This window comes from Liolophura sinensis, chromosome 1, assembly GCF_032854445.1.
Source record: "Liolophura sinensis isolate JHLJ2023 chromosome 1, CUHK_Ljap_v2, whole genome shotgun sequence".
Taxonomy (NCBI): Eukaryota; Metazoa; Mollusca; class Polyplacophora; order Chitonida; family Chitonidae; genus Liolophura; species Liolophura sinensis.
In genome coordinates this window covers 54,833,633-54,851,297 of record NC_088295.1, presented here as the reverse complement: position 1 = coordinate 54,851,297, position 17,665 = coordinate 54,833,633, and the positions used below count along the sequence as shown (strand labels likewise).

Here is a 17,665-nt window from a genome sequence, read left to right as displayed (position 1 = left end):
TCAACAGGATGTTAAACCAGATCGCCTGCTTAAACTCACCCAGTTGCCTAGTCCGGACGTTTTTGACCACGTTGACATGTAGGCCAGGGAAGTAGCACGAGTTCAGGTACTGGACTACCAGCTACCGCTCCTTTGTTTGTAGGCTTAGACCCATGTACTGTTTTGAGGAAATGCATACATGACATTTGTCAGAAAATGATTTGTCCTGACTCTATATCTTTGCCTCTCTCCGACACAACACAAGCATCAACTCATCAAAATAACCCACGGAATACACGGAATATGCAGAACATACCAAGACTATACCCTGATTAAATCATTTCTAATTGTTTCGTATTATCTTATAAGGTAATGAAACTGACTATGTGCATGTCGAACATTCCATTTATTAGAATTCTCCACTTAGCGAGCCAGACAGAGACCCTCAACAAGTCTTTTATTTTCCTCTACGGCAGATTACCCATAGTTTTAAAAAAATTCTGACCACAGCCTCGTCAAATTAATTACGTTTTTGGCTATCTTTGATATTTAAAAAAACAAACAAACAACCCCCCCCCCCCCCCAAAAAAAAAAAAAAAAAAAACCCACACACAACAGTGACGACAACAACACCGGTATAGTGCCCGGTATAGTGAGAAGCAAAAGGAGAGCTGTACGTTAGTTGTCTTAGCACGTCATTGATTTTATCTAAATTACTGATAGTTTTGTATATGCTGTATACATTCACTGCATGATAAACTTTCGTGATGTGTCTAGTATAAATTAAGACATTGCCGAGTAGAAATTTGCAGATCTCTGACGTCAGGAGGTTGACCACGTTCTTGCGCGAGGTACGGCAGTGATCTCCCTGGCTGCGCATGCCTCCACTCACATACCTGGCTGTCAACTATGACTGAAATGTTATTAAGTATCTACGCATTAAAAATAAACTCATGTTGTGTTTTATTTCTTGTTGTTATTAAAACTTTAGTACCCTCTAAGCATTTAACTTAATCGGTATTTTTTCGTTCCTGTATACAGTTTAGGGTTTTCCTTAAGCGTGTGTAGAGGCGCGCAAATTGGTCGCTGGTCGCTAGTGGCGGGCTAGCGTAACAGGTCGCTGTTACATGTTGTCTATAGTTGCTTCACCAGTGGGCTTACTTCAGCATGGACAACTTCAATGTCAATGTCACGTTTTAGACAAACGTAAAAATGTCTTCAGAGTGATTTAAGCCTATGGTTGAGGGTGAAATATGCTAAGAAGAACACAGACGGCTGATCCAGGTCTAAATGGCAAACCATATTTGGTTGTCATCATTCGTTTCAGCTCATCGCGTAGCTTCCCTGTCACTGTTTTTGCCGGCAGTACAATACGCGAACTGAAAAATGAAATTGCGGAGAAGCAGAATGTGCCGGCATCTGATTTACGACTGATACTGGCCGGACAGTCGCTCAAGGATGATTTTAAGTTGAGTGTAAGTCAATATGCGGTACAATTTGATTTGTCATGTGGTGCATTTTCAAAGTGTTCGTTCAGTCTTCTCCGCTCAGGAAAGTATAATTTCCATCTTGAAACACATACCCCCCGGCATTACTTGAAAAGACTAGAGTGACTAGAGAAAGAGCTCTGTCATTCTCCGGTGTTCATTGTGAAAAGCTGCTTCTTCAGTGAATTGACGTCACTTTACCACTTCCCTTCTAATCTTTTTCAGATTTATACTCTTATAAATTAATAATATATAATAACTTCAAGAAGCACAAAATGTTATTTATTTGATAATTTATATATTATTTTCAGCATATATGTCAAGTGTTAAAAGAGAGATAAGTCCATTGGGGTAGGGTGTTCCACACTCGGATTACTGTACTGATATTTAATTTATGATTTGATACAGTGGGAATTAAGGTTTGCAAGCAAACTGTGGTTGGTTGTGGGTTTCCTTGGTTTCCTCTGACCATGGTGATGGATTCAACTGTAAATGCAATATTCTTGATTACTGTGTAAAACTCCAGTTGAATAAATAAGTAAATATTAAATGTTATGCGCAAGCATCTAGGTACATGTAAATTAGACAGTGACTGTAGGGGCCCTCAAGCCTGGGTGCAATAGTTACTGGGTACATGAAGTTTCACACTTGCATAATCTGAGTGACTGTAAAATTATTATTGTTTGCAAGTTTCTAGCTCCTAGAATTACAGTTCAGGTGTGTGTAATGTTGATGATGAGGTTGAACTTTTGGCTGTGAGTAAGCAGCTCTATGAGTTGGCCTTCCTGTGGGTGATTCAGTTGAGCGGTTGGTAACGGTCAAAGTTTTGAAAACCTCTCTTTTCATGCTTTTAAAATGGACCATTCATTTAACAAGGGTCCTGAGTGCAAGAAGACATGAAACCCTGTACTGGTGATGTTAGAACTATTTCCCTTTTTTGTGTGTGCTCCTGATTTGCAGATGTAATATACAGTTGATTACACCATGTGAATCTCTTTCTCTTTCGTAGTTGTGTAATTACCAGAAGTGAATCATTACTGAAAACCAACACTGCGACTGTTCACTATTCAGACGTGTATAATCTACTGTGTTATTCAGGATTTTGATATAGGAAAACCATAGTGTGTTGCATGCGCTAAAGGTTCAACCTCCAGTAGCATCTGTTACTTCCAGCAGCACTGAGGCTGGAGCAGAGAATGTCACAGCAGGTGGAGGGGATGGTGCAGGTGCGTCTATCCTATCAAATCAAATTCAGAAACTTCAAGTAAGCTGCCTGAAAGCAAAAACATCACTGACTTTATATTGACAGTTACATATGCTACATGTATATGCATTTTTTGAAATTAAATCTATTATTTAAATATATTTGACATCCACAAATTTTTGTGTGTGTACAAACCAGTAAAATGTACACTTGTACCATGTACCTGTATTTTCAATAAAATTCTCTCTTTTCATGCTTGTTGTAACAGCATATTTCTTACGCTTAATGTTTTGCTTTTTTCTTGCACCTTTCCTCAGGTTAAACTTTTATTTTCCTCCTTCTTCAGATGTGCAAGCTGTCAAAAAGCAGTATTATGTGTATTGTAAAGTTTGTAAATCTATCCAGCCTGGGAAGTTGCGAGTGAAATGTGATACATGTGGAGACGGAGTCTTTCTTCTTCATAGGGTTTGTATACACACTCAGGTTATACCCCGAGAACAAAAATATGTCATTTCTTCAAGCTTATTGTGTGTTCTAAGATGTTTATTCCATTATATTTTGAGGGAATTCTGGGTAAACTGAAAGAATTATCTTTTTAGTGATACCCTAAAACCCAGCCAGTGTAGTTTTGTCTCGAAAACCACATTAAGAAGGTGCTAAAATCATATTCAGACTGAAAGTGGCTCTCACATGTCTGAAAAGGTTTAGAAATTAATGTGTACACAACATATAATGTATTAAACTGACAGTAAGGGAGATAGCCATTTAGAGTGTGCTTGACAAAAGATTTGTTTTCTACCAGAAGAACAAAGAAACCCATGTGGTAACAACGGTAATGCAATTTAACCCTCTAGCAGTCACACACATACAATCCATCAAATTCCATGGAGTTTATGAGAGTCTTTGTGACACCAGAAACTATATATGGGTCCAATCATAAATGTAGTTGAAAAGTTGAAAACTTTGAAATATGCAAAGAGCAAAGAAAGCTGTGATGCATACATGAATTTAACTATGGTGAAATATGACGGAAGGGTAGTTAATAAGACAGGTATACATTCATTTCCCTCATGTGACGAGCATTACAGATATGCCTAAAACCTAATATCTCTGTGGATAGCGTGATGTGTGACACCAATGCCTAACACCACAGTTCTTGACCCTCCTTCCCTTGTAGGGCCCCAGTGGTGGGGGGATGTGTTGACAGACAGAAGGATCACTGGTCAGTGTCAAATCCCACAGTGTCCTGGACAATATGCTGTAAGTTTTCTAAGACTTTATGTAACTGCAGGTATTTGTTTTACTGCTGGTAGATTTTTGTGCAGTACTACTTCACTTCTATGGCAATGCTCTTGGCGAAATAAACAAATCAAAAATACTTGATTGTACAACTGAGATGCTGATTGTTCAGCTGAGAGGCTGATTGTATAACTGAGGGACTAATTGTACAGCTGAGGGGCTGATTGTACAACTGAGATGCTGATTGTACAGCTGAGAGGCTGATTGTACAACTGAGGTGCTGATTGTGCAACTGAGGTGCTGATTGTACAGCTGAGATGCTGATTGTACAACTGAGGGACTAATTTAAAACTGAAGGACTAATTGTATAACTGAGGGACTAATTGTACAGCTGAGGGGCTGATTGTACAACTGAGATGCTGATCGTACAGCCGAGAGGCTGATTGTACAACTGAGGGACTAATTGTATAACTGAGGGACTAATTGTACAACGGAGATGCTGATTGTGCAACTGAGATGCTGATTGTGCAACTGAGATGCTGATTGTACAACTGAGGGACTAATTGTACAACTGAGGGACTAATTGTATAACTGAGGTACTAATTGTACAACTGAGGGACTAATTGTACAACTGAGATGCTGATTGTACAACTGAGATGCTGACTGTACAACTGAGGGACTAATTGTACAACTGAGGGACTAATTGTATAACTGAGGGACTAATTGTACAACTGAGGGACTCATTGTACAACTGAGATGCTGATTGTACAACTGAGATGCTGATTGTACAACTGAGGGACTAATTGTACAACTGAGGTCCTGATTGTACAACTGAGGGACTAATTGTACAACTGAGGGACTAATTGTACAACTGAGGGGCTGATTGTATGACTGAGATGCTGATTGTACAGCTGAGGGACTAATTGTACAACAGTGGCTGATTGTACAACTGAAGGGAGAAACTAATTAGCTGATTGTACAAGTGAAGGGAGGCACTGTACAACTGAGGGGAGAGACAGTGCAACCAAATGGGTTGATTGTACAACTCATGGTCCGATTGAAACTGTACAGCTGATTTGTACAATCAGCTCAGATTTATCTGGGAGTTGCCTGTCAGTCTGAAACCCGGGTCTGTGGCATAGTTTCATTACTCTTCTGTCAATTTATTATTTAATTTCAGTTACATTTAACTATAGATTCCTCCTTTTTTTTTTTTTTTTTCAGAAATTTTACTTCCGCTGTGGTCATCATGAGTCCAGCTCAGTGGATGAAACGGCAATTCCGCTAAATCATATCAAACCTAACAGCCGATTGGTGGAATGTATCACATGTGCAGAGAAATCGTAAGTCATGTCTCATGTCAGTATGACCTTAGACTTGAGGAAAGCTTAACAAAGAAAATTGTCAGATACAAGGTTAACTTCTTCTTCACCAGTTTAAAACGACATATCAGACGACGCGAACACGGCTCTTGTGTTTATTGTCAGCAGTATCATCTTCACTCCAGGTACATGCATGTACATTTGGCATACATTAGTGTTGTAGTGTTGTGGAGCTGACATGAAGGAATTTGTTATGCGTAATCCCTGAAAGGTAAACATGACTTGAAATACTGTTTTTCAGGACACTGGTGCTAGTTTTCCCGTGTTCCTCAGGCCATGCTATGTGCCTAGACTGTTTCCAGAATTACGGAGTGACGCGTCTCAATAATAGAACGTTCGTCAATGTGGAGAATGTGGGGTATTCCTTGCCTTGTCCAGGTAAGGTGAGGGATGGGGCCATTATTCAAATTGCAGTTAACATCACCTGGGCATTAACTGACCTGCCAGTTGATGCAAGTGAAAAACTAACAATGATATATGCAACAGAGCTAGAGGAGAATGCTATGGGGCTTTCTGCCTTTGAATGAAAATCCTGAAGTTTTGTCGTGTAATAGACTCATATGTATGTGTATTTCATTTGACTTTATATACATAGTTGTAAGTCACGTGCTTGAATAAGGCTCCTACTGATATGCCGCCTGGTTTGTCTGATACTAAGTGAGGAGTGGTAGCCTCCTCTATCCATACACCTGAGGGCTGTTATGTAACCCAAGTAAATAAATAAATAAACAAACAAAATGCTTAATATAAAAGAGACGCACCAGGTGGTGAATACCAAAGAATTTGTGATGATGATATTTTCCATGGCGTATACATGTACATTGCTGGCTCACCTAACGACAGCCTGGTGTTAATGTTGATGAGGTACTTGTACATATGTACACTGATTGATGTCTTCACCTAACCAGTCTGGTGTTGATGTTGATGAGGTACTTGTACATATGGACACCGATTGATGTCTTCACCTAACCAGTCTGGTGTTGATGTTGATGAGGTACTTGTACATATGTACACTGATTGATGTCTTCACCTAACCAGTCTGGTGTTGATGTTGATGAGGTACTTGTACATATGTACACTGATTGATGTCTTCACCTAACCAGTCTGGTGTTGATGTTGATGAGGTACTTGTACATATGTACACTGATTGATGTCTTCACCTAACCAGTCTGGTGTTGATGTTGATGAGGTACTTGTACATATGGACACCGATTGATGTCTTCACCTAACCAGTCTGGTGTTGATGTTGATGAGGTACTTGTACATATGGACACCGATTGATGTCTTCACCTAACCAGTCTGGTGTTGATGTTGATGAGGTACTTGTACATAAGGACACCGATTGATGTCTTCACCTAACCAGTCTGGTGTTGATGTTGATGAGGTACTTGTACATATGGACACCGATTGATGTCTTCACCTAACCAGTCTGGTGTTAATGTTGATGAGGTACTTGTACATATGCACACTGATTGATGTCTTCACCTAACCAGTCTGGTGTTGATGTTGATGAGGTACTTGTGCATATGTACACTGATTGATGTCTTCACCTAACCAGTCTGGTGTTGATGTTGATGAGGTACTTGTGCATATGTACACCGATTGATGTCTTCACCTAACCAGTCTGGTGTTGATGTTGATGAGGTACTTGTACATATGGACACCGATTGATGTCTTCACCTAACCAGTCTGGTGTTGATGTTGATGAGGTACTTGTACATATGGACACCGATTGATGTCTTCACCTAACCAGTCTGGTGTTGATGTTGATGAGGTACTTGTACATATGCACACTGATTGATGTCTTCACCTAACCAGTCTGGTGTTGATGTTGATGAGGTACTGTACATATGCACACTGATTGATGTCTTCACCTAACCAGTCTGGTGTTGATGTTGATGAGGTACTTGTACATATGTACACTGATTGATGTCTTCACCTAACCAGTCTGGTGTTGATGTTGATGAGGTACTTGTACATATGCACACTGATTGATGTCTTCACCTAACCAGTCTGGTGTTGATGTTGATGAGGTACTGTACATATGCACACTGATTGATGTCTTCACCATCACCAATATTTGATGTCATTTAAAGGTTCTGTAATTTGCAAACATCACCAGCTGTCAGTATTGACATATAAAAGATAGTTTCTTATATTTTTGTGATCTGATTTTTTTTTTTTTTTTTTTTTGGCAGCTGGATGTGAAAATTCTTTCGTCCAGGAAATCCACCATTTCCATCTTTTTGGGGATGACCAGGTGGGTATATCTTATTGTTTATCTCAGATTCTGTTAATCTCTCTGTCAATGATTCCAAATCACCCAGCTTAGATTAAAATAGATTTAACTCCATACAATAATTGTACAATTTATAAAGATAGAAAGCCAGTCTTATGCTTCTGTACAAGGCTTTGGAATTTACGATTTTAGCCTGTGTTCATCTCTTTTTTTTCTAATTCAATTAATGTGAATATTGATGTGTAAAATGTTACATACTTTACATCAGCATCCTGGGTTTGAGCTTGGTCATGGATGGTCATGTGCCCATTCAACAAGCAGATGCTGGGTTTGAGCTTGGTCATTGATGGTCAAGTGCCCATTCAACAAGCAGATGCTGGGTTTGAACTTGGTCATTGATGGTCATGTGCCCATTCAACAAGCAGATGCTGGGTTTGAGCTTGGTCATGGATGGTCATGTGCCAGTTCAACAAGCAGATGCTGGGTTTGAGCTTGGTCAGTGATGGTCATGTGCCCATTCAACAAGCAGATGCTGAGTTTGAGCTTGGTCATTGATGGTCATGTGCCCATTCAACAAGCAGATACTGAGTTTGAGCTTGGTCATTGATGGTCATGTCCCCATACAACAAGCAGATGCTGGATTTGAGCTTGGTCATTGATGGTCATGTGCCCATTCAGCAAGCAGATGCTTGGTTTGAGCTTGGTCATTGATGGTCATGTTCCCATTCAACAAGCAGATGCTGGGTTTGAGCTTGGTCATTGATGGTCATGTGCCCATTCAACAAGCAGATGCTGGGTTTGAACTTGGTTATTGATTGTCATGTGCCCATTCAACAAGCAGATGCTGGGTTTGAGCTTGGTCATGGATGGTCATGTGCCCATTCAGCAAGCAGATGCTGGGTTTGAGCTTGGTCATTGATGGTCATGTGCCAGTTCAACAAGCAGATGCTTGGTTTGAGCTTGGTCATTGATGGTCATGTCCCCATGCAACAAGCAGATGCTGAGTTTGAGTTTGGTCAGTGATGGTCATGTGCCCATTCAACAAGTAGATGCTTGGTTTGAGCTTGGTCATTGATGGTCATGTGCCAGTTCAGCAAGCAGATGCTGGGTTTGAGCTTGGTCAGTGATGGTCATGTGCCCACTTTCAGAGGCATTTAGGAATTGGGATGGTATAGCTTGACAGAGGCATTACTTATGGATAACAATTCCTGGATTTATTGTGTTGGTGACGTTTCGATGTAGGTTCTTACATCGTTATCAAACCATATGAACATACAGAGATACAAGACAACATATATACAGTAAGAGAGTGAATGGTGTCAACAACAGGCAACAATGTAGCATAGATAGTAACTTCAGGGTAATGGCTTCATGGTTTAATGGCTTCAGGGTTTAAGGCGGTCACTGTCTAATCTGATGAGGTCATTGTAGGCGCTCGGTAGGTGGTACCCGCTGTCTCGGTTAAGCTGTGGATTGTGTCGTCGGATCATGATGGCTTCCAGCAGTTTTCTTCTCTTATAGTCTGGCTGGTTGTTTTGTAGGGTATGAACTGTGTTCCACTGGAGTTGGTGTTCTGGATGGGCTCTGATGTGGTCACTGAGGGCTGATTTCCCATCTAATTTTTCTACTGAGGCCTTGTGCTCTGCAATTCTGATGTTGAGTGGTCTACCGGTTTCTCCAATGTATTGCTGTTGACAATCACAATTAATGCAGTACACAGATCCTTTGTCCCTATGGGTTGGTTGTTTTTTTCCATTGGCTTTGAGTAGGGTTTTAAGGTTAGAGGCGGAGGTGAACGTTGTTTGTATGTTCAGTTTGTCACGCAGGAGTCTTCTTATCTGGTAGCTCGGGGGTGCCTATATACGGAATGGTTATATATATATTGGGGTGGTCGGGTCTCGTTGTTCTGGTCTTGTTAGTCGGATTGAGGGTTTTGTTGATCGTCTCTCCACTACTTGTGGGGGGTATCGGTTTAGGGTGGTGAAGGCTGTTTTGAGGTGATTTATTTCTTCTGGAGGTTGATGCTGGGATATCTGTAGGGCTCGTTTTGTTAGGGTAGATATTATTCCTCTCTTGATCCGATTTAGGGTTGGTTAGATTGGTAATTCACGTATTGGTCCGAGTGTGTGGGTTTGCGGTATACTGAAGTGAGGAGTTTGTCGTACCTCTTGCTAATAAGTACATCAGAAAATGGTATGGTTTTTGTTGCATTCTTGTTCCATGGTGAACTGTATCCTGTTGTTCTGGGTGTTGAGGTGGTCAAGTAGGGACTGGGGGTTGTCGGTCTTGTTTAGTGCTACGAATGTGTCATCTACCTTACGGAACCAAACAACGGTTTGATGGGGCTTGCAGCTAAGGCTTTGTTCTCAAATCATCAACAAGCTCAACAAATCAGAGAAAAACTATGTCAAAACCGGCAACCACCTCACCTTTTTGATGAAATGTAGGAACAACAAACCTGACACCTAAGGGACTTACTCTGAAATGCCCAGTGCATTCACATGCAGCAAAGAAGATTATTAACACAGCCAGCAAATTACTAGTGAAAGAGAGAATCCAACATCACCGGAACACCAAAGCAAGAACCTTAACCACTATTACCCAGCTGCAGGAGAAACTTAAGGTCGACCCTAAGTGATCATCATTACAATCATTGCGACAGGCACAAACAAACAGCAACCAACGGCTTGACGAGAAAATTAAAGGATCTCAAAAAGAAAGTTTGAACTTCTGTCTAAGCACACCAACAGAGAGAGTACTCAACGGCCCACAAGTCACAATAGCAAAACCGTCATCAATCTAAGCAGTCGGATCCTCACACCCAATGAAGCGACATTACGACATACAGGCAAATAACCAAAGACCCCACAACGAAAACTTGAAAGAGAATTTAGGGCAAAACTCAAAGCCCTGCAGAACAGCAATGAAATCGACATCCAACTGTACCGAAAGCTCAACACAACGCACCCCAGAGCACCTTACGCCAGGGCAACCATCAAAGTTCATAAGAACCCAATCAAAGCCCGACTCCTGATCTGCTCCAGAGGCACTGTCCACTATGACACGGCACAGTACCTCACTAAACTCCTAACACCTCTGGGCAAAAACTTCCAAATCTTAAGACTCAGCAGAATTTTGTAACAAAATTAAAGACATTCCAGGCACAGCCCAACTGATCAGTTACGACGTCATCGACCTATTCACCAATATCCCTAGAGAAGAATCCCTAGACATCATACGACAAAAGCTGAACAGCGGACAACACCCTCTCAACACAGCCATGAAACCTGACAGCATAATCAGCCTCCTGGACTCGTGTATGCATTCCACGTATTTCACGTGGGGGGATGATATATATGAACAACTCCACGGTTTACCGATGGGATCCCCCCCTATCACCACTTATCTCCGAAATATACATGACAGAATTTGAGAACAAAGCCTTAGCTGCAAGCCCCATCAAACCGTTGTGTTGGTTCCGTAAGGTAGATGACACATTCGTAGCACTAAACAAGACCGACAACCCCAGTCCCTACTTGACCACCTCAACACCCAGAACAACAGGATACAGTTCACCATGGAACAAGAATGCAACAAAACCATACCATTTCTGGATGTACTTATTAGCAAGAGGTACGACAAACTCCTCACTTCAGTATACCGCAAACCCACACACTCGGACCAATAACGTGAATTACCATCTAACCAACCTAATCGGATCAAGAGAGGAATAATATCTACCCTAACAAAACGAGCCCTACAGATATCCAGCATCAACCTCCCAGAAGAAATAAATCACCTCAAAACAGCCTTCACCACCCTAAACCGATACCCCCCACAAGTAGTGGAGAGAACGATCAACAAAACCCTCAATCCGACTAACAAGACCAGAAACAACGAGACCCGACCACCCCAATATATATATAACCATTCCGTATATAGGCACCCCGAGCTACCAGATAGAAGACTCCTGCGTGACAAACTGAACATACAAACAACGTTCACCTCCGCCTCTAACCTTAAAACCCTACTCAAAGCCAATGGAAAAAAAACAACCAACCCATAGGGAAGAACCCAAAGGATCTGTGTACTGCATTAATTGTGATTGTCAACAGCAATACATTGGAGAAACCGGTAGACCACTCAACATCAGAATTGCAGAGCACAAGGCCTCCAGTAGAAAAATTAGATGGGAAATCAGCCCTCAGTGACCACATCAGAGCCCATCCAGAACACCAACTCCAGCGGAACACAGTTCATACCCTACAAAACAACCCAGCCAGACTATAAGAGAAGAAAACTGCTGGAAGCCATCATGATCCGACGACACAATCCACAGCTTAACCGAGACAGCGGGTACCACCTACCGAGCGCCTACAATGACCTCATCAGATTAGACAGTGACCGCCTTAAACCCTGAAGCCATTAAACCATGAAGCCATTACCCTGAAGTTACTATCTATGCTACATTGTTGCCTGTTTGTTGACACCATTCACTCTCTTACTGTATATATGTTGTCTTGTATCTCTGTATGTTCATATGGTTTGATAACGATGTAAGAACCTACATCGAAACGTCACCAACACAATAAATCCAGGAATTGTTATCCATAAGTAATGCCTCTGTCAATCTAGGTCATGTGCCCATTCAACAAGCAGATGCTTGGTTTGAGCTTGGTCATTGATGGTCATGTTCCCATTCAACAAGCAGATGCTGGGTTTTAGCTTGGTCATTGATGGACATTTGACCAATGAACAAGCAGATGCTTGGTTCGAGCTTGCTTATTGGTGGACAGTTGACCAATAAACCAGGTTTGAGCTTGGTCATTGGTGGTCATTGACTGGTCATACGGGCTGTTATGTTTCAGTATGAGCGTTATCACAGATTTTCAGCAGAGCAAGTTTTACTGAGCGAGGGTGGGGTGTTGTGTCCTCGACCTGGCTGTGGGAATGGACTAATGCTGAACACAGAAAAGTCGACGAATCCACTGTCAGCCTCCTGTGGGTTGTGGGGTAAGTCTATACCTTCTAACCTGACTCATTTTGTAGACTCATTTGTCATATCCTGAACATCAGTGTTGGCATTGGAATCCAACCACAGAGAAAGCAATGTTAAACAAGATGTTAGGGGTAGCATTTTAAAGGGTTCTCAATGTATTTAAGATTTGCACACATGTAGAGCACAATAACATGAGGGGGGGTGTTCTATTGTTCACTCTTTATGTGCATTTTAAATGCTGTAAATTTCAAAAATTCCTGACTTAGTGTATTGTGTATTAGAATGAATGTTAAGGTAAATGTTAGGAGTGCTATCTTAAAAAGGTTTCGCACACATAGAGCACAATAACGGGGGTGGTGGGGGTTGGGGGGAGTTAGGTGATGAGGGGAGGGATGTTCCATTGTCGATTCGATGAGAGCATATTAATTACAGTAAATTACAAATTTTGCATTTGTGTATTGTGTATAAGATTCAATGCAGTAAATGTTAAAAATGTTCTCAAAATGTGCTGCTTGTATTGACCTGAAGGTTTACATGCATATAAAGCACAGTAACCACAAGGGGGATGTTTCCACGCTACAGCTCTGCGTGCATTATAATTACAGCAAATTACCAATTAACACTTCATGCATCAAGCTGAAGTTTTGCATTCATGTATCTGCTACAGGGGAGCTCTTTGGTAGCCTTGCTACCAATCTAATTTATTCAAAAACTTTTATTGACCCGCATTCACCAACAGCTTGCAGATGTGCGAGGGTCCCCCCACCAGCTCTGCCTGGTTTCCTCCCAGCCAAGCTCTGCCTGGTTTCCTCCCAGCCAAGCTCTGCCTGGTTTCCTCCCACCCTAATGATGGTTTTTGTCGTAATAAGTGAAATATTCTTGAGAGTGTAAAACAGCAATCATGATAATAAATATTCACCCATGTTGCCAATTTTAATCTGGTAGAGCGTCCGCTTCGGGACCGGTAGATCCAGGATCAATCCTTGATCGAGTCACACCTAAGACTTTAAAAAAGAGGAAGTTGTAACTTCCTCGCTTGGCGTTCAGCATGAAGGGGATAGTGCAACGACTGGTTGACTTGTATCAGTATAATGGCTCGGCTGGGGCGACTTACTTACCTTCGGTAAGTCGTTTCAGTGAAGCAGCACTAAATAAAAGAGCGGTGGAAATTCGTCCTGCAACAAGGAGGCACATTACACGTACATGCACCCTAATGATTCCTTCGTCGTCATGTGACTGAAAAATTGTTGAGTACGACGTTAAACCCCAAGCACTCACTCACTCACTCACCAATTTTAATCAAATGATATTGTTGTGATTCGTGGGCAGTCTGCCTTTTACCCCCAAACATTTGTGAAAGGATTTCATACATACATTTAAGAAGTTGAATGAACTTAATAGCTCCTGTTGAGAAAGTTGGACCTACTTTCATAGTTTTATATTGGGCTTGTTAGCTCATTGTAATTTCCAAGTCTATACTGAGACTCAGTGGAGTGTCCCCTGGATTAGATTAAACTGTGGTGAGTGCAGATGATCTTTGACATACATGTACATTCTCAGTTTATACGTTGCAGTTTATATTGTGATGTTGTCTTTGAAGCACCTTGACCATAGCGCTGCACACTTATGGCAAATGCTAATTACTATACTTTCTTAAAAGAAAAACAAATAAAGGTGCTAAAATATTACTGTTGGTGCTGAAACTTATGGATATGAGTAGGATACTCTTGTTTTGAAACAAGAACACCCAGAATCAGGCAAATGGAGTAAAAACTTGTAAAATATGAGTAGGATATCATCCTGTCTTCTGAAGCAAGAACTCCCAGAATCGGGCAAATGGAGTAGAAACTTGTAAAATATGAGTAGGATATCATCCTGTCTTCTGAAGCAAGAACTCCCAGAATCTGGCAAATGGGGTAGAAACTTGTAAAATATGAGTTGGATATCATCCTGTCTTCTGAAGCAAGAACTCCCAGAATCGGGCAAATGGAGTAGAAACGTGAGATATGAGTAGGATATCATCCTGTCTTCTGAAGCAAGAACTCCCAGAATCGGGCAAATGGAGTAGAAACTTGTGAGATATGAGTAGGATATCATCCTGTCTTCTGAAGCAAGAACTCCCAGAATCGGGCAAATGGAGTAGAAACGTGAGATATGAGTAGGATATCATCCTGTCTTCTCAAGCAAGAACTCCCAGAATCGGGCAAATGGAGTAGAAAGTTGTGAGATATGAGTAGGATATCATCCTGTCTTCTGAAGCAAGAACTCACAGAATCAGGCAAATGGAGTAGAAACGTGAGATATGAGTAGGATATCATCCTGTCTTCTGAAGCAAGAACTCCCAGAATCGGGCAAATGGAGTAGAAACTTGTGAGATATGAGTAGGATATCATCCTGTCTTCTGAAGCAAGAACTCCCAGAATCGGGCAAATGGAGTAGAAACTTCTGAGATATGAGTAGGATATCATCCTGTCTTCTGAAACAAGAACTCCCAGAATCGGGCAAATGGAGTAGAAACTTGTGAGATATGAGTAGGATATCATCCTGTCTTCTGAAACAAGAACTCCCAGAATCGGGCAAATGGAGTAGAAACTTGTGAGATATGAGTAGGATATCATCCTGTCTTCTGAAGCAAGAACTCCCAGAATCGGGCAAATGGAGTAGAAACTTGTGAGATATGAGTAGGATATCATCCTGTCTTCTGAAACAAGAACTCCCAGAATCGGGCAAATGGAGTAGAAACTTGTGAGATATGAGTAGGATATCATCCTGTCTTCTGAAACAAGAACTCCCAGAATCGGGCAAATGGAGTAGAAACTTGTGAGATATGAGTAGGATATCACCCTGTCTTCTGAAACAAGAACTCACAGAATCAGGCAAATGGAGTAGAAACTTTAAATATCATAAATCATGTTCAAAATTTTAGGTCAATGGGAGTATCATAATTCCAAGGCGAGTTACTTATTAATTTTTAATGTAATTTGACCCTAATTCTTCAACCTTTTCAGCCATCACTGCGACCAATATTTTGCAACATTCTGAGAGAACTAGCAGGTGTAGAGATTAAAATACTTTGCATAATTTTATGAAGGTTGCATCTTATGCGACACAGAAATATCATTTTTTGGTGTCATTTTCTTGAATAACTGTATGCATAAATTCCATTAAAGAAAATGCTTTAGTGATTGAAAAGGTTGAATATTTACAGTAACTTTTTGTAGTTACATACATTTGTCTTCTGTTTACAGTATCTGTTCTGTAAACAGTGCCTAGAAGAGTTCCATGAAGGGGAATGTGGAATGGTACCAGTTCAGCCTCCTCTGACCGATGTGAGTCATTGACTGATACTAACTAAAACAAACAGCAAAGTCCAGCAGAAACATGAATGACAGTATATCTCTTCATGTAGCTTTGTGGATATTTACATTACATTTTACATCACTTGTAATACTTGATTTTTAAAATATTATAGTCTAGGGATAACTTTAGTGAACCATTCTCTTGAGTGAGAGTATAATGGTTTGAGTATGTATACAGTACAAATATATATTGATGGTCTATCCATGAACAGGATATAGCTGTGGATGAGGAGTTAGCAGAGAGGTCCCGGTGGGAGGCAGAAACCCGAGATGTGATACAGAGAACCACCAAGCCGTGCCCAAAGTGTAAAACCAAGACTGAACATTCAGGTTTGTCACATTTAGCCCTGGATGATGACGTTTGTAATGCCTCAGGTAGTCATGGATCAATCCCCTTCAGCCCGATAGGATAATTATAAAATTTCGGAAGACAGTTGATTTCTAACATCCCTCGCCCATCCAGCCACTCCTTTCCAGTGCTTAGGGTCCTCGGGCTTGCTCGCCGTGTTGATAGTGGTCATTTCGTAAATGAGAAGTCAGCAGCCTTTGGGACTGAGGGATAAATATAGATGGATATTTACCTTTGGGAAGATCGACATCTTGGGATTTTAACAGCCAGGTGCCCTAGGACCCTAAACATTGTTAAGGAGTGGTTGGATGGGCGAGGTAGCTTAGTAATCAACTGTTTTCCGAAATTTTACAATTCATCCTAATGGGCTGAAGGGGACTGAACCTTGACTACGCGAGGCCTTTCCAGCATTGTCATCCAGGGCTAGTCACATTTAGTGTTAAAACAGCAACTAGACTGTGTAACATGTACAGCTGTTGGGATACTGTAAACTGATAGTGTTGTATAAGCTCTACATCTTCCATGATCTTTGAACATCATAACATTGTAGTGGACGAACTTTCACAGAACTTCCTAACTTAGATTTTTCGTAAAGTTTTCGCATTTGACGCTGTCCATATAAGTTACAGTAGTGCCAGGAGGCAACACTATTGTGAAGAAGTTGATTTGTGAAGTCCTGTTAGAGAGAGTCCTGGATAAATATAACTGACAGCCCAAGATGCTATTCTTGAGACCACCACTGTTCTGAAAATGAAGAGAGATAGGCAGTATACATGTATGTTTAACCTGTATTAACTTTATAGAGCACAAATGCAAATAATTACTTAAATCAAATATTAATGAATTGTTGTCACAATGAAACCTGCTTTCAAACAATAATTTTACCAAAATTGAAGGCTGTGCAGTTCACTTTTAAAGATTAGTGCACAGATGTAAAGGTTAAGTAAATGTGTAAACTCTTGTCGTTCCAGGTGGTTGCATGCACATGACTTGCCCCCAGTGTAAATTTCAGTGGTGTTGGATTTGCGCCAAAGACTGGAACTTGGATTGTCAGGGCTCTCATTGGTTTGGCTGACCAGCATCTGTATGGACTCTCGGGGCTCTCATTGGTTTGGCTGACCAGCATCTGCGTGGACTTGCGGGGTTCTCATTGGCTGACCAGCATCTGTATGGACTCTCGGGGCTCCGATTGGTTTGACCGACCAACATCTTCAGGCATTGTTGGAGCTCATTAATTTGGCTGACCATCATCTACATGGACTGTCCGGGCTCTCATTGGTTTGACTGACCAGTTGTTCTTGAGTCACTTCAACATGATCTGGTCATTATTGTCAGCCTTTTCTGACTGATGGTTCGGAGTCACTTCACGCTTTGTATATGACCATTGTAGTCTGCCTCATCAGAACTAGGGCTCTTGAGTTGCTTCAC

At 41.2% G+C, this 17,665-nt stretch overlaps 1 protein-coding gene across 1 annotated transcript; it reads left to right on the top strand.

Moving 5' to 3' along the window:
• The first annotated feature begins 1,153 nt into the window (after window positions 1-1,153).
• Window positions 1,154-17,312, top strand: LOC135482317 (E3 ubiquitin-protein ligase parkin-like). Its single transcript, XM_064762241.1, is given in 9 exon segments — window positions 1,154-1,454; window positions 5,134-5,252; window positions 5,533-5,669; window positions 7,490-7,551; window positions 12,399-12,506; window positions 12,508-12,543; window positions 15,778-15,858; window positions 16,101-16,218; window positions 17,209-17,312. Coding segments are annotated over 9 exon segments (987 nt in total). The 5' UTR covers window positions 1,154-1,232.
• The last annotated feature ends 353 nt before the right edge of the window (window positions 17,313-17,665 follow it).